A 23,895-nucleotide genomic window follows, 5' to 3' on the forward strand; every position below is an offset into this window, starting at 1 on the left:
TGCAAAGCGTTCGCCGCGTGTATAATGGAGTTCTTTTTTCGTAAGGGCTGCTCGAAGATTGCGCAACGAGACGGTAGGTGTGCACTTTATAAAAATTAAAACGGGACTGCGTAATCGGGAGGTTGCTCTGCTGAGAAGCTGTGTGAGGAAACGCTACTATTTCAGTTCTCCCGCCGCGCGGAGTGCCGTCTTATTTTCTTGATAAGCGCGTAAAGAGCAGGCTGCGGAGCAGAAACAACGTATCTATTTTGAAAACAGCAGGTCTCGGTCTATCCTCGCTTAATTTTGCATTTTATTCCCGAGAAATTACAGCCGCGTACAATGTACTCTCGTTGCGCAATCGTGTAATACCCCGCATTGCTAACATAGACGGCGGTGGGTGCATCCGTGTAAAAATGCGAAAAATGTAAAAGACCGCACGGTCGAAGGGGATAACGTCGCGAGTTTATCGCGGCCGGGACGTCGTATATTAGCGCAAAAGCGAAAAAGTAAAGGGACCCGTCTAAATACCTCGGCGTTCTCGCGCAGCGGCGAAAGCAAATAACGAAAGAGTAAGATATCCGGTAATGGCCGTATCAAGGAGAGGGAATTCGAAATTTTCATCCAATTACATTCCCCGCTGGATAAAGTACACACGGAGAGCCCGACTCATTCCGGAGGATCGTCGCTCATCAAAATTTCCCCGAAGCAGCTCTCTCTCTCTCTCTCTCTCTCTCTCTCTCTCTCTCTCTCCCTCTCTCACGTCGGAAACTAGACTCCCCGAGATCGCGGCGCATTCTGTGTAATACCACGAGGCCCGAAAGAGCGAAGTCGCCTTAATAAGGATCGGCTTCCCGGGCCGCGGCGGTAGCACAGCAAGTAACGGCGCCTGCGGTGTGCTCGAAACTCCTCGTTTTACGATTCACCTGAAAGCCCGCGCGTGATCGTCACGCGGCGGCGGCGAAGGCAAGGCTGCGTGGAGGACGCAGGAAGTACCGAGCCCTTGAGGAATGCTGTTAACGATTCGCAAACAAACGAAATTCACTCCTTCGCGCGCTCGCGGACCCCATACAACTTCTACAGTCGCTGCCTTTCTCGTCTCGGGACTCATTCTCTCTCTCTCTCTCTCTCTCTCTCTCTCTCTCTCTCTCTCTCTCTCTCTCTCTCTCTCTCTCCCTTTCTCTTTTTCCATCTCGGGCTCCCCCACGAGTGCACGCGCGCGTATGGGTATACACACGTGGACTGTGGGAGGCATCGAGAGAGAGAGAGAGAGAGAGAGAGAGAGAGAGAGCCTGGAATGCGCGCCCGCGTTACCGAACGATTACGATCGAACAAAGGCCGAAATTCGAGGAGATCTCCGAATGCGCGATCATTGTGTGTTATAAAACGGGTTTTTCGAGTTCTTTCGATCGCGTATACGTATCGCTTTTTCTTTTTTTCCACAGGGAGGAGCCGAAGAGGGTGCTTCGGCGGATAGCCGCCGATGAGTTAGCTGTCACTTTCGAGTGCTGCGTGTACGCCACGTATGGGCATAACGCGTGTCTTCACTGAATTATGGCGGCGAAGCGTGCGTGAAATTGAGTTTTATGGGATTCCGGAGGCTGTATTTCAACCGATGAAACATTTTTTTCTTCCGTGACTGAGATTTCTTAGATCTGGATAGTCTATTTTCAGTGCCTTATCAGCCGTATCGAGGATCGATCGATAAAAAACTAATGCACGGTGCAGGTGCGCTTCCCTACATTGCGTCCGCGAAGCAATCAATCATTCGAGCCTCGCGGGCTCTTATATTCTCGCAACGCGAGTGTTTTTATCTCTCTCGAGTGCATATGAGAGCAAAAACACGCTGCCAAAAACAGAAACAAAAGCCTCGCAGCTGGAAAAAGGGCAAATCCATCTCTAATCTAAACATCGACAGGGCCAATTTGGCGAATGACGCACGAGAGAGAAAGAGCGCGGCAATTTGAACGCGGCGCGCCGTAAAGAACCCTTCGACACACTCGCTCTCTCCGCAGGTAGCCGCGCGCGGCTATCTCTCCCGTGCGCGCAGTATATAAACCTACCTGCCCGCCGGAGAATTCATTTTCATATTTTACAGCTTCTGTTTCGTGGGGCCAATTGGCGCCTTTTTGCTCCCTCTCATTTTTTCACGAGCAATCGGTCTTCGGCCCCACGGGGAATCATCTCCCCGGCAATTAAGGCCGCCGCCAGCATCCACCATCCATATAGGGTTAAAGTGGTGTGCCCGCGCACACACACCGAGGTGAAGAAGACAAGGTGGCCTTAAGGGCTTCCGGCTCCCTTAGGGGCTTCGAGTCGTCTCGACACGCTCGATAATAGCGAATTAGCGCTAGTAGATCGTTCGCCGATCGGGCGCAGAGGGGCCGGCGTATATAATACATTATATGGAGCAGAGCGCGGGCCAACCGCGGGCATCTCTGTAATTCCACCCAGCCGCGCCTACTCTATATACGCCGATGCTTTATACGTAATATACGGGAGCCGAGCGATTTCGAGAGGCGCCGGCGAACAGATAGGACGTGCGCGCAGGGGAAAACTAGGGAGGTGAAGGAGAGAGAGAGAGAGAGAGAGAAAAAAAAAGAGACGAGGCGTGGCGCGGTCTTTGATCTTTTTCGAAGGTGAGCGCGCTTCACGTGTACGAGATGTTGTGCCCCGGACAGGTAGGCAGCTATGTAGGCGATTTCGGAGAGGAGCTTTCTGTGTTGTTATTTTTCACGGAAAGACGGCTTGTGTTATATAGGAGGGCAAACATTGTCAGACTGCGTGCGTGACTCTCGCGAGTGATCTTGTTTACGCTACACGGTGACAACGTTCTTCAGCTGTTGCGCGGGGATTAGGCGTTTGATGTATTCATTCGTCCGGAATTTATTCTTCGGGGCCGAAGTGAAAATGGCAAAGCCTCGATAAAGACAGTTAATTTCTTCGAGTATAGGAGCAATTAAGCGAGAATTCAATTCCTACTCCCAATAAGAAAAGAAGAATAAGTTCTCAAAGCGGAAGCAGAAGCTGCTCTCACTCGTGTTAGAGCAAAAAGCGGCAGCGCTTAAAGTTAATTACTTTTCAATCTCCTCTACACTGCAGCCCTCGATCGATCATAAACAAGCCGCAGTAAGAGAGAGTACATCGAGTGTACACATACACACACGCATATAATAGCTCGAGCGCGCAACGATTCAATCCTTCGAAAGAGAGGAGTGAGTGCATCGCATCGGTAGCCGGCTGCCACAGCAGCATCCATTGAGTCGTCCTGCAGTCGGTGCACACGCATGCAGCGCTCTCATATAAAGGCCTCTCTCGATTGAGCGCCGAGAATCGATCTCTTTTTCAGAGCGACAGAGGCGCGCGCGTGAGACGAAATAACCGGCGCGCATCAGGTATACACTCACACACGCACGGGGGCACCACGGGAGTATAAATTATCCTATGCTTTACGGGCGTGTTCTTCTCCGCGGCTCTCTGCTGAGCAGGAACACTGAAAGTTATGTCCTTAACTAATCTCGACGACGTGGAGGACTCTGAAATAAAAAGGAATGAGTGCTACCGGTCTCTCCCTTCTGCCAATCGATATCGATCCCAGGCCCCTTTCTCGCCGGAGAAATTATTATACAGCCGGTGAGAGAGCGGGAGAGAGAAAACCAGTCCGGCGACGCGGCGAGAGATTAGAACGGTGGCTAGATAAGAACGCCACCGAGAGACAGAGAGAGGAATAGATAAGCCGCGCGATGTACCAGTGCAGGCTCTGACTCCGCTACGGCTGCCGGTTATTGATAGGCTGCAGTGCGTGTAAGGCTTTGATGTTCGAAGTGTCTGAAAAATGAGATAATAATAGGAAGCTGCGGATGCATAATTAATTTCCCGCTCTCGGAGAAATGCGTTGAATGGGCATTCCTTCTTTTCTCTTTTAATTTCAACGAGAGGTCGGCTAAGCAGCTTTCTGACGTATTATGACAGCACGTGCCATTTTTGCGCCGCATATTCCACGCTGAAACGCCGGTATACCGGTTCGCCTCTGTATAACGTAGCAGGTGTCAAACTTTTACAAGCTCCGCAAGCAATAACGTCTGCGATCGGCAAACATCCAGTTACATTCCTAGATTTACGGCCTTATCATTTCCACGGATTTGATAGTCCCGGCTCCGTTACACACATAGTCTCACGGCGGAGGGCGAAAAGGCGTAAAGCCGTGCTGCAAAGAGATGCAAAATTGGAGTAAGGCCGAGAGAGAGAGAGAGAGAGAGAGAGAGAAAAGGCGTGGAGAAAGCCCCCTGCGCACCGCGGAGAGAAGGATGGAAAGCTCGCGGCTGCCTACGCGCGCAGCCGAGAAACGAGGAAGAGAGAGAGAGAGAGAGGGACGAAGATAGGCCGCAGACTCGGCCTCTGGAATGCCGTGTCGCTGCAACTAGTTATCTCTCCTAGTTGCTCCCTCTCTCTCTCTCTCTCTCTCTCTCTCTCTCTCTCTCTCTCTCTCTCTCTCTCTCTTTCTCGAGGTACAGCAGCTAGCGCGTTCGCGATCTCCCTCTCTTTCGCCCGGAAAAAAGCTGCGCGGAGGGAGAGAAGAAGCGAAGAAGAAGACGAAGAGCAGCAGCAGCAGCGGCGAAGAAAAAGAATCGGCGATCTTGCAGGACTGCTTGACGTAAGAACTGTCTCTCTCTCTCTCTCTCTCTCTCTCTCTCTCTCTCTCTCTCTCTCTCTCTCTCTCTCTCTCAGTCTACACATCGAAAACTGGTTTTCCCGCAGGAAGATCTACGATTTTAGGGTTGAGCGTAATTTTCTTAAAACCCATCACAGACAAGCCTGCGCTAGCGCGAGCGAAGGGAGAGAGAGAGAGAGAGAGAGAGATCCTTTCACGCTTTCTTTCTCTCTCTCACTCCCTCAGCGCTTTTCCAGCGGCCGGGCCCTTTTGCTGCATCGGCTCTCTCTCTCTCTCTCTCTCTCTCTCTCTCTCTCTCTCTCTCTCGAATATGCATGCGCACGTGGATGCCGGATTTAAAGAAGGAGCGGAGGAGAGAAGCAAAACGAAGAAGAAGAGGGGCCTTGCTGCTGATGCAGTTCGAGGCGGATGGAATTTTTATGCGAGCCTCCAGCGCCACAAAGTCCTGCGCGCGCGTGCGGTCGAATATAATTTTTTGGCGGAAATAACGCCGGCTTTGTGCATTTTGTTTTCCTGTTTGGAACAACAGTATAAACAAATTCATATGCGCGCGCACAGATTTCAATATCTCAATGCCGCGCTTACGCGAGAATCAGCATAAATTCGAAATGAAAAGCCCATAATGCGGTCTGAGCTCTTATTTCCATAGAGCCTTATCACCGCTCGTAACGCATTCAGCATAATCCACTTTTCATTATGCCATAACCGCGCGCAAGTTCCCTCTTACACGCATTCCGCGAGTCCGTCTCTCGCACACGCATACGTCCGATAATTCATTCATCCCGCGCGCGCACGCGAGTTATCACTACGGCCGGGAGTGTATATACGTGTGCGTATACATTATAATATAGTCGCGCGTGCGCGTCGTATAAAGAACGGACTGCTGCGAGTGCGTCTCGAATCACGCGAGCTGATGCTGATGTCCAAACTGGAAACGCGCGCAGCCTATACTTATATACTCTCCGAGCGAGAGCGCTGGAGACGAGTAGCAGCAACATCGTGTAGTTGTAGAAAAGTCTACGCGCTGTACAAGACGAAGGACGAGAGCGCGGAGAGAAGTAGCTATACTCGGTCGAGAGTTAGCGGTATCTCGTTATCGGGCGTTTTATCGACGATCGGCGCTGCTGCTGCTGCAATCTCGAGCCAGAGGGCTACCGCTGCTACGCGGCACGAATCGTCGCCGCGTTTTTAACGGACGCCGCGCGCAGCGCCCAAGGCCTCCTCTTCTAGGTATCTCTCTCTCGCTTCTACTCCTCTCTGCGCCGATGCCGGAGGAGAGAGAGAGAGAGAGAGAGAGAGAGAGAGAGAAAGACTCGTCAAACGGGCCGCAAGGTGCATTCCGCCGCCGAGTGCATGTACGCCGCTGCTGCTGCTACTGGCTCACGTTAGTTCTCATTATCGGGTCGTTGGCTCTAATTATTTGCGCATTTTTCCCCGACGGCTTCTGCGGACGCGCTGCAGGTAGCCGGCGGAGAGGGACTTTTTGTCGCGCGCGCGCTCGTCTGTAACGTATAGTATGACGTTTCCTGCGACGCCGGAAATTTATTTCGGCCGCCTTCGGCGCGATTATCATTCGGTTTTATCGCCCCGCGGGGATCTGCATAAAACTGCGATTCCGCGAGACGTTTACAGGAATAAAGCTGTTCTCGGGCGCGCGCGGACACGATTTCTTTGTTCTCTCTGTTGAGATGTTTACGCACTGCGCGCAGCGGCTCCAGGCTATTCGTGTGGCCGATGTAATCGATTTTGTACTTTTGTACTAATAATCGTATCACGTGGAGCATTCGTTGGCCGAAATTCCATGGCTTAAAGATTCTCCGATCTAAATATAGCCCTGCGCGGCTTTTATTTTGTTTACCCTCCCGACAGACTTTAACACCGCTGTGCGAATATTGAGCGTGTTAAGCAAGTTTTTTAGCGTCGCTCAGTGTACTACAACGTTCGCGCACACACACACACACATCCTGTTTCTCCGAGCTACATTTTAAATCACGACGAATGATAATCGCTCGCTCTTACACGTTATTCGGATACCCAAACGAGATCCCATTACGAATATAATAATAATGAACCGCTAAGCGGCCGTTTAATGAGAATTTTCGGAAAAATTCTATATCCACATTCTTATCTAAATATTAGAGCCAGTTAGCCATAAGTGATCGTATACGTTCATTAGTACAACATAATGGAAAAATTCGAAACATTCAGGCGCAAAAACTCTCGCTCGCGTAAATAACAGCAAACTACCGAATTCACACAGAGCGCGGGCCGGAGAAGCAGCAAATTTCGCAGGTGTCATTGGCTTCTGCGCGGAGCCTCGTCCTACCAGCTTGAGAAACTACCCGTGGGTCTGCCTGTGTATGTGCGTTGCTGCGACACAGTCGAAAACCACCGAATAACTCGGAGCAGCTGCCGCGTCTGTGTGTATCAAGGGCTCGGCAAGCGGCTCGAAAACTTGATATTACACTTATATGCACAGCTACCTTGGAAAACCGCTGGATCGAGATCGTTTTCGGCGTGTGTGACGTGCGCTCTCTCCCTCGCTCGAGTGTATCGGGTTATTTACCATAATAAAGCGGGCGACTTTATTGCCACTTTCGAGGCCGCCGATTTTTCGGGTGTATACTTCAGAGCTCTGGTGCAAAAAACAATCGGAGAGTACATACTCGACGACTTTTATGCATACCCCGCGTGTTATTATGCGTTCGACGTGTTTTATTTATAACTCATCGCTTCCTTATTACTACTACCTCCTGTATGCGCCCACTCGATCGCGAAAATTCTCGCCGAGTTCTTTCCGCATTATCGGACTCGCGTATGCGTATGTGTTATATGTATAGGAAACGACGAAATTCGGCATAAATCACGCCGCGAAACGGCCTGCGCTACACATGAGTATACCCATACGAGTAGCTGCGATGATGTTTGTATGTATAATACACCTATGCAACACGCGTAGGCGTGCGTATATAAATATATACAACACACAGATGTAGTACGCGGAGACTACGCAGGGGGGAAAGGAGTATAAAGATGATATGTGCCCGCTCGCGCGTGTGTTGCGCAGTGTGCACACACGTGTACGAAGGATGGGGAGAAGAGAGAGAGAGAGAGAGACAGCTCTCGGCGCGTCTCGCGTGTGCCATCTTAATGCGCGTTGCGTTGCTCTCTGTCTCTCTTTCTCTCTTCCTCGCGCGATGGTATGCAGCTATGCAGTCAGGCGTGTCGAAGGATCATTTCGTGGGCAAGCGAGGCCACCCTGGCCGCAGCCGCGACGACGACGGTGACAGCCCGCCTCCTCCTCCTTCTCTCTTTCTCTCTCTCTCTCTCTCTCTCTCTCTCTCTCTCTCTCTCTCTCTCTCTCTGCTTCGTCCCTCGGAAACCTTGAAAATATCCGCGCGCACGCGGTTCGCGAGTACTCGTGATTTTTATACAGGAATTGGATTAGAGAAGATAAGGTGATTTGATTCTAATGCACTATACACAGGCCCGCTGTCGCGTCGATCATTACCGAATTACTGATCGTCGCTTCTACTTATAAGCGTGCGGGCGAGGTTGTTAAACTCCGCGCTGTTTTCGACTGACGACTGTCTGTATATAATTCAGAAGCACCGCGAGAGAGTAAAGCAAGCCACTTTTACTCGAATTGCTCAAACAGCAATGAAAGCGTCGCTCCTCTCTCTCTCTCTCTCTCTCTCTCTCTCTCTCTCTCTCTCTCTCTCTCTCTCTCTCAGCGGGCCGTTGAGCAAATGCAACTCATCAGAAAATTAAGCCTCGCTCTGCGAACCGCCTTTTCCTCTCTTCCGTCGCAACCGCCGCCTCGATTGTAATTTTAACAGCCCGTCGCACGAAACTCACCCTGCGTTCAGTCCATTGTTGTGCACTTCGATAATCATAGCTCTCGCAGCGCTGCAACCGCCGAAAACTTTGTCCATTACTCGACGGGACTCGCCTGGTATACGTATAGGTACACTTTTAAAAAAAAGCAAAAGCCGCAGAGGAGAGACATTGCGAAGGAAGAGGGGAAAAAAAGGAGCTATAACGAACTCTCTCTCTCGCGAGTGCAGGCGACAAAAGCCCTGCAGTGGTCCCGGAGCTTTATATACGCGCGGCGCGCGCGCGAGAGAGAGTGCGCCAAATTTTATCGTTACTCCCTCGCGCGCGTTTTATTTACCGGGCCAAACTCGTTTTTCCTGTTCCCCCGCCGCGCGACGTTTTATTGTCATTTTAACGAGTCGCTTCGATTAGTCGCTCTCCGCACGCGCACTGTTTATGTTTATAAGTACGGCCCGCCCGCGCGCGCGAGTGCAAAAGGAGCAGGGCGATTTTAACGCGCAGCAGCGTTCTCGATTACGCTGTGTGTGTGTGTGTGTACCGTTAGACCATTGTCACTCGCTTCGGAGCCACGTGCTCGTGTGTGCGCGTACACTGTACACACGTACGCACAATGGCATTTTTCCCGGCCTCGAATTCCTCTCTCTCTCTCTCTCTCTCTCTCTTGACCGGCGGACGTATTGCTCTTTTTCGCGCTCTTGACGCGCTCGTTAACGAAAATAAAAGTGTGTCCCTATAAGCTAGCGCGCGCGCGTCGTTAAGTGCCGGTAATGAAACTCGATGAGTTCAATAGGTGGATGGAGTGAGAGAGAGGGGGGAAGGGGAGAGGAGCCAAGGTAAGCCCTCGCATCGTTTAAAATCGCGTCGAGGCATTTTTTTCCGGTTTAACGGGATCCCCGGCGAAATCGCGCAGCCGCATGTCATTAACGTCGCTTGAATGAATTGTGTGTGTAGGAATTCGGGAATTTAAAGAAAAAGGAATTTCTCTCTCGTTCGCGTTATGCATTATATGTTTACATAAATTTCCTCTTGGCTTTTTTTTCGTGTATCCGCTGCTCGTACGCGCGAGCTCCGAGAGCTCCGAACTTACGGCCACACGAACGAGTACGCTGCATCGATTTTGAAACGTAAATTTAGCCTTCGCCATGGCAGAAATAGAGAGGAAATTGATTTTATGAATACGTAATAATGCCCGACGTGCCGCGAGCAGCTATACGCGTATTGCGAAATTACCGTCCACTCTGTGCGTGCAGCGCGTAAATAATCAATGTCGAATATTATACGCGAATTCGAACGAAATTCGCTCAACTGTGTAAGTATACTGCAGAGAACGTAAAGCTCTCGACGCTTGGAGGTACCACTTTCGCACCCTATTAATTTCCCGGAACGCCCTCGGCTCTACAAGCGCAATAGAGAGTATAGAGAAAAAGTGGAAAATTGTCTAGAGCGAGCCGCGCGCGCATCGATCGCGCAAAAACTGGTCTATGAAATTAGCCTCATTACGCGCGCGCCACAAAACAAGCCACTTAAATCTCAGTCATTGTTGCCGGAAACAGCAGACATTTTCATCGGCGGCGAGTCGATACGGCAATCGCGCATCATCAGCTCAGCTCCTTCCCCATTAACGCGCGCAATCACGTTTCGGAGCCTCGAGAGGTGTAACAGCTCCGCTTTTTGCTCATCCCTGTAGCTGCGACGATATAATTCCCGCCTCGTCTTTCTTACCAGCTCGTGGAGGAATGCGCTGGACTCAATAAAGCCGAGGGTGTACGTGTGATATCGATAAACAAATATCCGCCATGTTGCTGAGGGGAGAGGGAGGGACGGCCGGTGAAGTGCCGCATCGGCCGGCGCGTACGAAGCACCGCTGCACGCTGTGCACCGGCATTGCGGCATAACGACTGTATACATTCGGCGAGCTTTCGACAAAACTGTCATCGCACACGACGTGAAGCATGGGACTCACCTAATGATCAAAGGTCCTCGATGACATGGCCATTGGGTGTGCGCGCAGCGAGAAAAGCTCCTTCCGCAGGTCACCTCGTTCACACAAAAACCAGCAGCAGCAGCAGCAGCCTGTGTCAGCAGTGTACAGCGAGGAAAATAACAATGCACTGATGCGCCTCTGCGCGTTCCTACGCACCACCGAATTACCGCCGAGGAGAAGACACCGCGTGCGCGAGCTCTAATCAGTATAGGTACAAGTAAACTCGGTGCGCGAAGCGTTCCGGGGAGAGAAAAAACAAAGCAGCGCTCCTGTACCGGAAGTCACTGATACCGGGCGTAGCAGAGGAGTAGTGTGTGCGGGCAGAGTGCGAGAGCTAGAGAGACATGACTATACGTCCGGCTCGATCGATGGTCGTGCGCAGACTGCTGCCCGGCTGCCTCCAGCGCTCGCCGCAGCTCGCTACCGCCTTTTCCCCTCCTTCGCTCCTCTCTCTCTCTCTCTCTCTCTCTCCTACTGCTCCCCCGCTGCCGCTGCTGCTTCTATGGGTTTAGCTTAGAGAGATGCTTGCATGTGTGCGTTGCTGTTAGGAGAGAGCCTTTTGATTAAAGACGGATTAATTAAACTCCCCCCGCCGAGGGGGTTGACGCGCCAGGTGCTTCTCGAATCGTTTTATTCTCGCTCGGCGAATTTCCCTGGCTTTTGTCGGCGTTTCCGTTTACCCTCTAGAGTCGCTCTGGAACATAAATAGAGAAGCGTTTAGATTGAATCGTCAATCGTTTAATTCGTCGTTCTACACACACACACACACACACACAAGTCCCATCAAGTGGAAAAGTACGCAGCGACGCTTGGAGTCGCGGAATTCCGAAGCGGTGAGACCCGCCGTCTCTATACCGTTTCGTCAATTCTAGCCGATGCTGCGTGCGCGTCCATTGTCTTTCTTAATAAATATTAACTGCCGAGAGCAGTGGCTGTGGCGACCGTGACGCTTTGACGATTTGATTTTGCTCTCTCTCTCTCTCTCTCTCTCTCTCTCTCTCTCTCTCTCTCTCTCTCTCTCTCTCTTTTTCGCTCGGCAGTTTGTCTTCGTGGAAGGCAATTTTCGATGTAAGGGTAGAGACGCTCGGATGTGTACGTACTTGTTGCTCGCTGGTATTTTTATTGCATGCACACGGGGAGAGAGAGAGAGAGAGAGAGAGAGAGAGAACTGCTGCTATACTTACTCCCGCCTCTTATGCAAGTTTTTTGCTCGAGTTATTCGCGAAATTGGATAAGCGTTCCGTAGCGTAATACCCTATCGTATACATAGGTATATATACATTCTAATGCCTTTATAGCTTCGATTAAATTACGCCGTGTTGTAAGACATGCGCTTTTACAGCTGTGTGTGTATTTTTCTTTCATTGATCGGCAACATTTGTGTACAATAATTTCCGAAAGCCTAAGTAATGTGGTATGCAAAGCGGTTGGCTCGAATCGATCTCAAAGTATTTTGTATTCAAAGCTTTCTTCTCTTAAATCAGCGCTTCAATATACTTCTTCAAATACGGGGCGACCTCGACATATTCAAAAAATGAAATTTCAGCACCCGTCTACCCTCGTACACACGAGCTTCGAATTTGCCCCGGAGGCGATCCCTAACTTCATATATAAAGATACACACGGTAGCTGGGAAAAAGATGAAGATAAAACATAATAAAGGCGCGCACGGCTCCTGCGCGAACAAAAATCGTTGCGCGCGCAACCCCTTGGAAATTCGGCCCACGATTCACAGTGGTAGTACCTACACATATATCCGTTGTAATTGCCGGCAAACAGGTCGGCGCTGATTAATGACGGACCCGTGATCTTTTCGCCTTCGACTCCACGCGCTCGCCTCGCGTCTCAAGGAGCAAAGGTCATAGACCGAAAATTTTCCCCCGTCGGCGCGAGGAGGAGGTGGAGGAGGATGAACCCGAGCATCGATTTTTCTTCGCAGCCCTCTCGCTCGCCGGAGACGCGTGAAAAATACCTTCTCCTCTCCTTCGACTTTCCTCTCTGTATGTGTGCGTGGATTGAATCCCGAAGATATTCGAGGAGCGCGTGATTGATTCGGGGACTATCTCCGGCGAACGCGCGGCTATAATCGAATTGTTGACGCAAATTGCTGGCCATCTATTTGGGCGAGACGTTGGGAGAGCAACTCTTATATACGCAGACGGAGATAGCCGCGGAGTTTTCTCGCGCGCAGGTATAATTTTTACGAGCGCAACGCAGCTGCTGAAGAGATATTAACTCGTTGAATCGATTATAGATGCGATGGCGATGTACGTTTTTAGTGCGGCAAGTTCGTTTGGAGAAATGAAGAGGCTCTTATTTTTTACGGCGGGACACTGGCGCGCTGCAAGAGAATGAGGAGTTTTATCAACCGATAAATATCAAGATGGATAATAGGACATGGTAATGCCGGTTGTGCTGCGCAGCCAGCCCTCGTTTTTTATACACTCTATACTTACTATCTACTAAACGCTGTAGTTTCCGATATCATACGATTGCTATGATTTTAACGCGAGTGAGTAGTAGATAGTTTTTGCTGAACAACGACACGAAGTCAAATCAGTGCAAATTTCAAGCGAATCAAAAAATACCGGAAGTGTCGAAGATTAGAAACTCGCGATGGCAATCTTATTGAACGTCAAAGGCTGCAACAGCTCAATCTCGAGCAAACAGAGTCGCGCAAACACAAGCACACACTGTGAAAATCCTCGCAAGTACATATTCCAAAGCCATATCCGCATAAAACAGAGGCATCGCTCTCTCTCTCTCTCTCGCGATAAGCGGCGCATTCTAACGGTTCTGTGTGTGGAATTTCGTGGGCTCGCGGAAACGAAGTTAAAGGAAAGGCGCGTGGAATCATCGAGTTGTCACTCGTCGGCTTTTGCCGTATAAGCGAGGCGCGCGCACGTATCTAATGACCCCGGTTCGAGCCGTACGGTAACCTCAGCCAACTATACGTCTATGCCTATACTATAACAAAAAAAGAGCGAAGAAAGAGCATCGGAAAAAACGACAAGCCTGGCGTTATTTCGCAAAGGCTGCCCCGAAAAATAGACCGTGAAAAAAAGTGCCACGCGATCTATTTTCGAGGATATCGAGAGCTGGAAAACGGAGAATCACACGCTGCAGATAGCATCAATCGCGATCCGCCGCAGTGCCGCGAAAAATGTAAGTTCACCCTTGAACTACTTGGCATTGGTGTATAGGCGATCGGAAAAAAAGGAGCTCATAAATAGGGGTAGTTCGAGCCAAGAGTGTGCGCAGGTCAGGGGCACATACCCCAAAAAACAGCAGCAGCCAAGCCTATAGGTGCAATCCCGCATTGCGACGCGTAAAAAACGCCGCCGGTGACGAATATCCGGGGGAGTTTCTCAGCCCGTCTATACACATACAGCTCGAGGCTCGCTTTGCATGGACGTCGCGTCTCTCCCGCTTCGTTTTTTCTCCTTTTTCCCTCTCGCTCTTTACTGCAGCGGAACACATACCCAGTCTCTCTGTCTCTCTTTCTCTCAGCTCTTTCTGAGCTCGCTGTCGTCGCCTCGGAATCTTAACGACGTCTCACCTGACCGACGACGGCGCGCACTGTCCTCCTGTGTTCTTCTGCATTCAGAGCCGCGCGATCCGAAACTCTACGGGAGTCTCACGCGCTCTCTCTTTCGTCTTCGCATTATACTCTCTAAATTTTTGTTGTGGAAGAATTACAGGCAAAGGCTTGCCAGCTCTGTTTTCGAGCTCGTATAAGTACGCTTTCCACGATATAAATCACCGCTACGAGTTGGAGAATAGACACACATATCCCTCTGTGTGTATTGACCCTTTCTTACTATTGACTTATTCCCCTAATATTTCCACACATTTTCACGCCTTTACTTTCGTGCAGATGCACATGTCGCAATAACCGGCGACAATTAGCGTTAATTGAATAAGTCGTCTCGTCGCGTCTGCGCAGTCTACGGGAAATCGAGCTATATGCGCGAAGAGAAAAACTCGAGCGCGACACGCGCGTTCCGAGAGAGCTGAAGCGCAGAATGTTTTACGTGTGTGCCTTGCCAATTCGAGCTCGCGCGCGCAGGAAGGAAAGCAGAGTACACTGTATGCAGTTTTCTAATGGAAATATGGCGATGCTAATTAGCCGCGAGTGCCGGCACGTTCGGAGGCGCCTCGCAGGTGCTGCAGCGCTGGGTTACTAAGCAGAGCGAGAATTATTGTACGTGTACGTAGACACAAACGGTCCGATCGGGGAAAACATTTTTGGATAAGAGTATAGATGCGTTATCGCGTCTATTTTTTTTCGGCTAACTCGAGCGCGGCAATATGGGCAATATCGCGATAAGGATGTTTGTGCACCGAGCGAATCAATGTTTTTCGCGCGATAACGCCTATCTCGTCGTCCTGGTCATGGCGAAACAATTTTCGTCGACGATAGTGCCGAGGTGTCACACTGCGTATGTATCGATTGAACGCGAGGAGTATGTGGACTTTATGTTTTCAGTGCTTTATGGGCTGTATTTTTCGAGGCGATGCACTCTATTCCGCCATAAAAATCCATCTAGTGGCGCTTTATATGGCCCTGTAAAAGTTCCTCCTGCTCTGCGTACACATCAGCGTTACGAACGACAAAAACGATTTCGCCAGTATATAATGCAATTCCATCCAGGAAATCAGATCTAAGAAAGAATCCCGTACCATGCAGATTCAAAAACGCATGCATACTCAAAATTTCGCATCCAAACTAGACGGTTGTTTGCCGAATATCGTAAAATACGTAAGACTATAAATGGTCCATAAACTTTCCGCGAAAGCATAAACGCCTTCATTAGCAAAGCCGAGAGCGCATACAGTTTACACTGTCCAGTCGGCGTGGCAAATTTAAGCAAAGAATTAAAGTAACGCGTGCACATCCTAGAACAAGAGCGAATGTATTAAGATAACGGCTCGCGCGCAGATGCACAATCTTACAGCGGCATAAACTCTGCGGAAACGCAAACAATACCTATACGCGGCGCGCGTGGCATACACACTACACTGTAGTGCCAGCAAAGAGAGGCATCCCAAATTGCCGCACGTATAACTCCATATCGAGAACAAAGGCGAGTGAGCGGGAAGAATAGTTTTTGTCGCGCGGTTTTCTTGCGCAGAAGTGTAATTTTTGAAGATACATATATAGCAGAAACATTTTTTTTCGACGTGGTATGAAAGCTTATTCACAACTCGCGGTATACGATCTCAATCTGTCAGACGTTGTAACACGCGGACGCGCATATTCGAGAGCAGCTGCAACAATAGCTCGACTGCACACAGTATAGTTAGAGTGCGCGGCATGAAATATTCACTGGCGGCCCATCTCCCATAAGGCGCGCGTGGACTCGAGAGCGACAGCTTGTCCTCCCGAGCATAAGAGAAGAAAGCGGAAGTCGAAGAGCGCGCGAGCGCGAAAGAGAGGTGGAAATTGCGCCGCCGTAAAATCTCGTCATCGTAAAAGCCTCGCGAGCGAGAGCCGCTCCACCGCCGCTCGCGCATTACTTATTAGGAGTGCAGCGGCCTGCGCTAGGACCACCTCGCGAATGAGTCGTTCTCTCTCTCTCTCTCTCTCTCTCTCTCTCTCTCTCTCTCTATGCGTATCTGCGCGAGATGCACGTACGCACAGGCCGTGTAAATTGCGCGCGTAAACGCGGCAGTAGCGGCTTATGCATATAACGGCAGATCGGCCCGAGAGAGCTAATATCGACGCGTGCGCGCGCGGCACGTTATAGACGAAACCAGTCCATTAATACCCGCGCACGTGCAGGACTCTCTCGCTCTCTCGACACCGTAAAATCTGATTATGGACATGTGCGCGCTCGCCGCCGAATACAGGTCTTATTTTCAATCTGGCCGCGGCGAGCGATAAGAGCACTATGTGTAAGCTGCGCTATGCACGACCGGCTGCTGCGCGCTCCAATGTGTGCAGGCTGTGCTTTATGGGTATAACCGAACGCGCGTAAATTGGGCGTAAATAATGTAATTATTGCTTGCGATTTTCGAAACTCCTTTTTCTCTCTCTCCCTCGGTTAATACGCGTGCGCAGCGGTTTAAATCAAGCTAGGATTTATTTTAATCGCGCTCATTATCTGGCTATTAATCACCGCAACGCGGGGTATAATAGTCTGCACTTTAACGCGCAACGCTAATAAGACTCAAAAAAAACGTTTGTCAACGCGAGAGCCAGAATCCCTGCATCAAGACGGTTTTCGCCATTGCCAGCAAGCTGTTGCGAAGCGCGGCCGGCCGACGCGCAATTAGGGAGCAGAACAATCCCGACATTAAAATAAGAATAAGGGGGAAAAAACAAGAGCGCCGACGGGCTACCCGACTAATTTTGTCATTCGGCCTCTCTTTCTCTCTGAAAAACCTCAGAGAGAAACCAGCACGCGCCGCCGCGGAATTACTCGTGCCCCGTGGTGCACATTTAGCTCTCTCTCTCTCTCTCTCTCTCTCTCTCTCTCTCTCTCTCTCTCTCTCTCTCTCTCTCAAAGAAGCGCTGGCGGCGACGAAGAAGAACGCGTGCAATAATTTTCGGTGGTTAGGTAAGCCTCGTCGCTTCTCGTTCCTATACACATCAGGTCTCCGCGCAGCTCGGGGAGAAAAGATCTTCGACTACCTTGGATCTCCCGGTTTCAAAAGAGCGGAGAGCCGTGGCGCCTTCTGTCCGAGCCCTTTAATTCGTAATAAGTATACACACGCGCGCGTGTCTTCTATACACGCATCATCAGCATAATTCCGATGTAGATGTGTATAATACACAGAGCAGAGTCACGAGCTGCAGAGAGAAAGAGGCGTTAAGGAGATTGTATATAGACGGTAGCTCGAGGGCGCTTGCATATGGGCAGGCAGCGTTTATCTCTCGAAATCGCGACTAATTTTACTTCCTTATACTTCTCGCTGCCATCTGGCAGATGGCTACAGCAGCAGCAGCGCGACTGACTCCACGAGATGCTCTTTCACGCCTCTCCCGTATTCTTTCGCTCTGTTCGCGCGGCACAGCGCGGTAATGATCACGAAAGGAGCGCTCGCGCGTTTAAGAAATTTTTCTCCTCGAGTTTGTCTTCCGGGCTCGTGCGGCTTTATTTTAGATGAGCCGGCAACTGTCCGACGCCGTCTCTTTCTCTCAGAGCTGTCGCTCTTTTACTCCTCGCTCTGGTTTCGTCTTCTTTTGTCGCGTTTAGAAAACCATGTCTTGCGAAGCTTTTCGACGATCTGTCTGGCAGAGAAAGAGAGAGAGAGAGAGAGAGAGAGAGAGAGAGAGAGAGAGAGAGAGCGGCCGCAGATGAGATAACTGTCGAGAGGTATCTTCCTCTGTGCCGTCCAGAATAGAACTTCTGTTCGGTTTTGATGCTTCCTAGACAAATGATTTTCTGCGCGCGTTGAGATACGAAAAGCTATTTTTTAACGGGTTTGCTTTTCAAAAATAATACTGCTTGAACATTGAGTAAAGTGCACCCTGAGATGAGGAGATCAAGGCACGCACTTCTCACCTATAGTAACAAAATCACTGGACATTTCTACATTAGAACGAAGATGATATATCTCAGAGAAAGAATGACTAGGGGCAATTCACCGGACTAGAAGTATCTCTTAGCTCCAAAGATAATCTCTGACCAGTCATCGCGCTCTAATCATAAGTTATAAAAAATCATTTACTCAATTCTGTAACCAGCAGATAGAAACTTCACGGACTAGGCGTGATTAATGAAGACTTTCATGCACGAATAAAAACAAAAGTTTTACTTTTCACACTGCGAAACTAAAAATCAATTGATAATTCTCTCCAAAGGCTAGTGAATATAATTCTGAAACGGCTTTCGCGCGGTCAGCGCGTCGCGTCCGAGATGAAAAAACTCGCGCGAAAGCGCACGAGGTCGGGGACTCGCGTCATATTCACTCGTTCCCTCGGATATAAAGACGATTACGATGACATAGGCTGTTGCTGCAGGCCTCGCTGCGCCGAGGTAGCAAGAAAGCTAATTGTGCCCAAGGTGCGGACGCAAGAAGAAGACGAAGGAAGCCTTTGCGAACAGGAAGTAAGCGAGGATTCCAGCTAATGCAGCGTACGCGCAACGCGACACTCGCTGTACTCTTGCTGACGTTTAACGAGCCGATCTTCCGAAGCAACGCGGACGCTCTCTGCGCGCCCGCTCATAGGTAGCATTGGGATTCCGAGAAACGTCGCGGCTTAATGCCCGCCGGTCATTAACTAAATTAAAGCAATTAGTCTGAACGATTTTGAGGTATGCATGCTTTTGGCTTTCTATGTATGCGTATTTCTCACTCGACTCACTCCAATCGAATCCGGCAGAAGCGAAGAACTTGTTACAAATTCATATTATCCATTTATTTTATTTTTAAAATGCTAAAACTATGATATACTTCTGTTGACATCTATGTACACATTCTGATTGTGAAATCTGCGCGTTTGCTGATTATAAACGAGTTTGAAATGCTTACAAACATTTCGCAGAAAAAGTAATGAAGTGTTAAAGATGTTCTCGAATCTTTTTTTTCGTATAAGACATTTCTATAATTGGAGAGTTACATTCCCGAAGATTGAGAGATTTTATTGCTCGTTTTGAAAAGTTGAAAATTAAAATTCTTGCATCTCGGTATAGAAACGACTTTTAATGTAGAAACGATGCTCGTTAAAGAATTCTAAGCGCGGCGTGAGCTCTCGAGTCAAAGAAACTTTCGTATACGTAGATTATATATTATAATACACAAACTGTGCTCTCCTGGTTATACGCACGCTCGCTCATTCTCGCTCAAGCGTATAAGCAGATGTTATCGCGCCTTCGGGACTCTGGGAGCTCATCTTCTCTCGCTTCGTGTCGTCTCGAGGACGAGTTTGTTAGTGTTTGAGGGCCAACCGAGCCGCGGGAGATTGGCCGAATGGTGGGGAGAAAAATTGAGTTGCCGACAACCGGATTGAATATTTTTTGTGATTAACGAAGGTGCTAACTGGCCAATGCTGTGTTATAATATGTACATCCATCTATATTCATTAATGCTTATAACTATTTATTATCTTTTCAATTTTAAAGCATATGATTTTTGTGCTAAACTATACAGCATGTGTACTAAATGTTATTACTACTTTTGGTGAAGTCAACATAATAATGCACACGTACTTTTTTGTACTAATTTGAACGTAATAAATTTTAGTTTCTTTACAGTTTTTATTGTCATACAAAGTATCGTGACATGGGTGCGAAATTCAAATCTTCATAACTTGCAAGACATTCTAACGTTTGAGATACCATTTGCTGATACGATGACAAATTACTCTGAACATATATTTTTAACTATATTCAATTATCGTTCGTCTTTATAGTTTTTCTACTATTTAACTAATCTTCAAAAGAATATGCGCCTGTATGCATGCAGCAGGCAGTACTCACATGCGCATAGTTTATATATACGACAGGGGCAAATAGTAATGTTAATTATAACTGCATTTTTTTCAATATTATGACATATGACATTCATCAGCTTCTATAAGTATATAGATTTGATCAAATTTTTTGTTAAAATTTAAGTCTCATAAAATTTTAGTTATGATAAAGTAATAAACAATTGAACAGTAGAGACACTAGACTTAATTTACATTAAGGTAATCAAATTTGTTTAAAAATATATAGAGTTACATGAAATGTACGTTTATTTTCAGCAAACTTCAATAAAATTTGATAAAATATAAATAACTCATTAAAAAAAGTTTTAGACCAACAGTTGAACTTACAAAGCTTTAATATCTTTCGCATTTATCGTCTTAAGCATTATTTAAAGGTTAGCCACAAAAGCAGTATGTGCAAACAACAAAATTAGAGGATAATGAAATGTTCCTTGTAAGTTAGTTTGTTAAAAGTGTGCCTAAACAGTAAGCGTTTGCAATTTTAATGACTCCTAAATAGAAGGTTTGAGGTTTCTGACTAATGATAAATTCGCATTTTTTTATAAACACCGACGCAACCTTCTTATAAAAAGGAAAGGCACACTTCTTCAGCAGGTTAGTTTACTCGATGAGATTATGCAGTCAGTACGATGGGTAAGGAAACAAATTTAACACGATTGTATTATTTGGAATATTAAATGTGAATATTCATAAATTTTCATTACACAATGATTTTAATAAGGGTTTACGTTGCTGAAACATATTTAACTTTATCATATATTAGACGAGTATGCATATGCAAGCACTGACTTTGTTGTGATTTAAAACGTTTATTATATTAAATAGGTTAAAATTTTCTAGGTACTGATACTGCTCTTCATCAATTGCTGCTATCAAGAAATACAATCGCAATATCGACAACAAAATGCTGGATATTCTTACGATAAACCAAAAGTACCGTTCGGATTACCAAGTCACCAACCACCATCACCTCCTCCACCACCACCTCCAGTAACTTATAATTATCCAGCACCACCGCCACCTCCACCTCCTCCGCCACCACCTCCTCCTCCACCTCCTCCACCTCCTCCTCCTCCACCACCTCCACCACCACCTCCAGTGACTTATAATTATCCAGCGCCACCGCCACCTCCACCTCCTCCACCACCACCACCGCCGCCACCACCACCCCCTGTAACATACAATTATCCATCTCCGCCACCACCACCTCCACCTCCACCTCCACCACCACCTCCTCCACCACCTCCTCCACCGCCACCTCCTCCACCACCTCCGCCACCTGTAACTTATAACTATCCATCTCCGCCTCCACCACCTCCGCCACCTGTAACTTATAACTATCCATCTCCGCCACCACCACCTCCACCTCCACCTCCTCCACCACCACCTCCTCCACCGCCACCACCTCCACCACCACCTCCTCCTCCACCTCCACCACCACCACCTCCTCCGCCACCACCACCTCCGCAACAATATCTGCCGCCGGCACCTCCCCCTCCTCCTCCTCCACCACCACCTCCTCCCCCTCCTCCTCCTCCACCACCACCACCTCCCCCTCCTCCTCCTCCACCACCACCACCACCTCCTCCTCCTCCTCCTCCACCTCCTCCTCCTCCTCCGCCACCTCCGCCTCCACCTCCTCCTCCTCCTCCGCCACCACCCCCACCTCCGCCTCCACCACCACCTCCACAACAATATCTGCCGCCGGCACCTCCACCGCCACCTCCTCCACCTCCCCCTCCACCTCCGCCGCCACCACCACCTCGTCCGCCTCCTCCTCCACCACCACCTCGTCCGCCTCCTCCTCCACCACCACCTCCTCCTCCTCCTCCACCATCATACTTGCCCCCAGCACCTCCACCACCTCGTCCGCGGCCTCCTCCACCGCCACGTCCCAGACCTCCTCCCCCTCCACCACCGCCACCACCGCCGCCTAGAGTGTCGACCCCGGCGCCAACATATTTACCACCTTATACTGGTGTTAACTATGGTAGTTCACCAAGCTACAATACTCCGTCTTATGGTACGTCGGACTATAGTCCAGTGGCGAAATTTAGTGGTCCAGTGACGTCTACGACGCCAGGTTACTACTCAAGTCTTGGTAACACGGCTTTTGCCTCATCATCAGCCACTGCAAACGCTGGGATATCACCAGTCGCCAAATACAGCCAACCAGTCGTGAGTTCAAATTTTCCAAGCACTTTTACAAGTAGTACCTTGCCATCGACAACTGCATCTTCGTCATCTTCAGCAGTAACGTCTACACCTGGTACATCAACTGAGTCGACCTACCAGACGCAGTTGACTTCCTCGTCCTCCGCTAAGCCCAGTAGTGAAAGCAGTTCGTTACCAGTACAGACAACAGCAGCGTTAGGCTCAACACCTTCGCAGTCCTACAGCAGTTCATCAAACAGTTACAGTTACCCTTCACCAACTGTAGCATTTACAGAATCCGTAACTCAAAGTTCATCTATGATAGCTCAACCGTTCTCAAGTCAATCGCCAACTACTTTATCTACGTCAACTTCAAACGCATCATCACCGTCGACTACTATTGGATCAACAACACAATCTCCAATTACAAGTTCAACATCCAATCCGGCCAGCGAGTATTCGACAACGTCAGGACCAACTACACCTTCTGTATCTATTATCGAATCAACTAGTCAATCTTCACCAACTCCTACTACAACGCAAGCATCGACTACTACTTACACAACGTCAAGTACGACACCATCCTCAACGGCTTTTACTGCTACATCTGTCACGGAACCAAGTTCGCTAGTAACTACAGGAACTTCGACATCAACCAGCTCCTCAACGTATGATTACTCAACTCAAGATTACTCATCAAAACCTTCCACTTCAATATCTCCAGATTATTCTACTCCGACTAGTAGCTCGCAGCCAATACCTTCTGTAACATATAATTATCCTTCCCCATCAACTCCTCTTCCGCTACCGTCAACATCCACTCCATCACCGCCACCTTCTCCTCCGTCATCAACTCCATCGCCGTCGCCATCTACTCCATCACCACCGCCCTCTCGTCCACCATCCACTCCATCGCTGCCACCCTCTCGTCCACCATCCAGTCCATCGCCGCCACCCCCACCACCACCTCCACCACCTCCACGTCCTCCACCACCTCCTCCTCCACCATCTCAGCCACCACCAACTTCACTAACCCCACCTGTTACATACAGTTATCCATCTCCACCACCACCACCACCTCCACCACCTCCGCCTGTAACTTACAATTATCCATCGCCGCCACCACCACCTTCTCTGCCTGTAACTTACAATTATCCATCGCCGCCTCCTCCTCCACCACCACCAAGTTATAATTATCCTGCACCCACCTACTATTATCCTTCTCCATCTCCAAGGCCACCGCCACCGCCACCAAGACCAAGGCCTTCAAGACCGAGACCTATAATAACTCCGAAACCAATTCCACCTCGAGCTACTTATTTACCACCTCCAAGGCTTACACCTCAACCTAGGACGTATTTACCACCTCCAACCCCTACTCCACAAACTTTTACTTATTCACAACCCCCAGCTCCTCAAAGTAGACTTTATCTCCCACCAAGACCTGCTCCAATGTATTTGCCACCCATGAGATGACACTCGCTCTTAGATTTAGAAACTAATTTATAAACGTTAAGTTTGTAATACGTTCTCTGAGATATGCAAAGATAGAACTGATATTTAATATTTATTGTTTAGGAACATGCAATATAAGTTAACAATTCCAAACCTCTAAAGGGTATGATATAACTTCTTATCACAGTGAACGTGTTTAACGTATATTTTATGTATAAAGTATCTTTTGTACAAAACTTTACTTACGTGTATGCATGTAAAAAGAATAAAATACTATCATAAATAAAACATGTCCAATTAAAAAAGTTTTAAAAAACTAAAACAAATACTGCTTGAGAGTACCTTTAAAAAATAACAAACTATCTTCAATTA

General features: G+C 48.7%; 3 protein-coding genes across 3 annotated transcripts in view; 2 read left to right on the forward strand and 1 right to left on the reverse strand.

Moving 5' to 3' along the window:
* Nucleotides 1-10,870, reverse strand: part of LOC100121164 (myb-like protein A) — a 43,725-nt gene extending 32,855 nt beyond the window's left edge. The window contains exon 1 of the mRNA XM_001604702.6: nt 10,452-10,870. The gene's annotated coding sequence lies outside the window, so the exon portion shown is untranslated. The remainder of the gene's footprint in view (nt 1-10,451) is intronic.
* A 9,751-nt stretch (nt 10,871-20,621) lies between these two features.
* Nucleotides 20,622-21,761, forward strand: LOC103315408 (A-agglutinin anchorage subunit-like; the record flags this gene model as incomplete). Its single annotated transcript, XM_032597272.1, has 4 exons — nt 20,622-20,681; nt 20,755-20,948; nt 21,032-21,188; nt 21,495-21,761. Coding segments are annotated over exons 1-4 (678 nt in total), but the record flags the coding sequence as incomplete, so codon positions are not given.
* A 7-nt stretch (nt 21,762-21,768) lies between these two features.
* Nucleotides 21,769-23,809, forward strand: LOC116738500 (leucine-rich repeat extensin-like protein 5). The gene has a single exon (XM_032596754.1). It carries the CDS (start codon nt 22,387-22,389, stop codon nt 23,542-23,544), a length of 1,158 nt encoding a protein of 385 aa, XP_032452645.1. The 5' UTR covers nt 21,769-22,386; the 3' UTR covers nt 23,545-23,809.
* The last annotated feature ends 86 nt before the right edge of the window (nt 23,810-23,895 follow it).

Source organism: Nasonia vitripennis, chromosome 2, assembly GCF_009193385.2.
Source record: "Nasonia vitripennis strain AsymCx chromosome 2, Nvit_psr_1.1, whole genome shotgun sequence".
In the NCBI taxonomy this organism is placed as follows: Eukaryota; Metazoa; Arthropoda; class Insecta; order Hymenoptera; family Pteromalidae; genus Nasonia; species Nasonia vitripennis.

What these genes read in the sequence shown, in the direction of transcription:
- LOC116738500 (XM_032596754.1), top strand. Translation starts at nt 22,387, where the DNA reads ATGATAGCTCAACCGTTCTCAAGTCAATCGCCAACTACTTTATCTACG.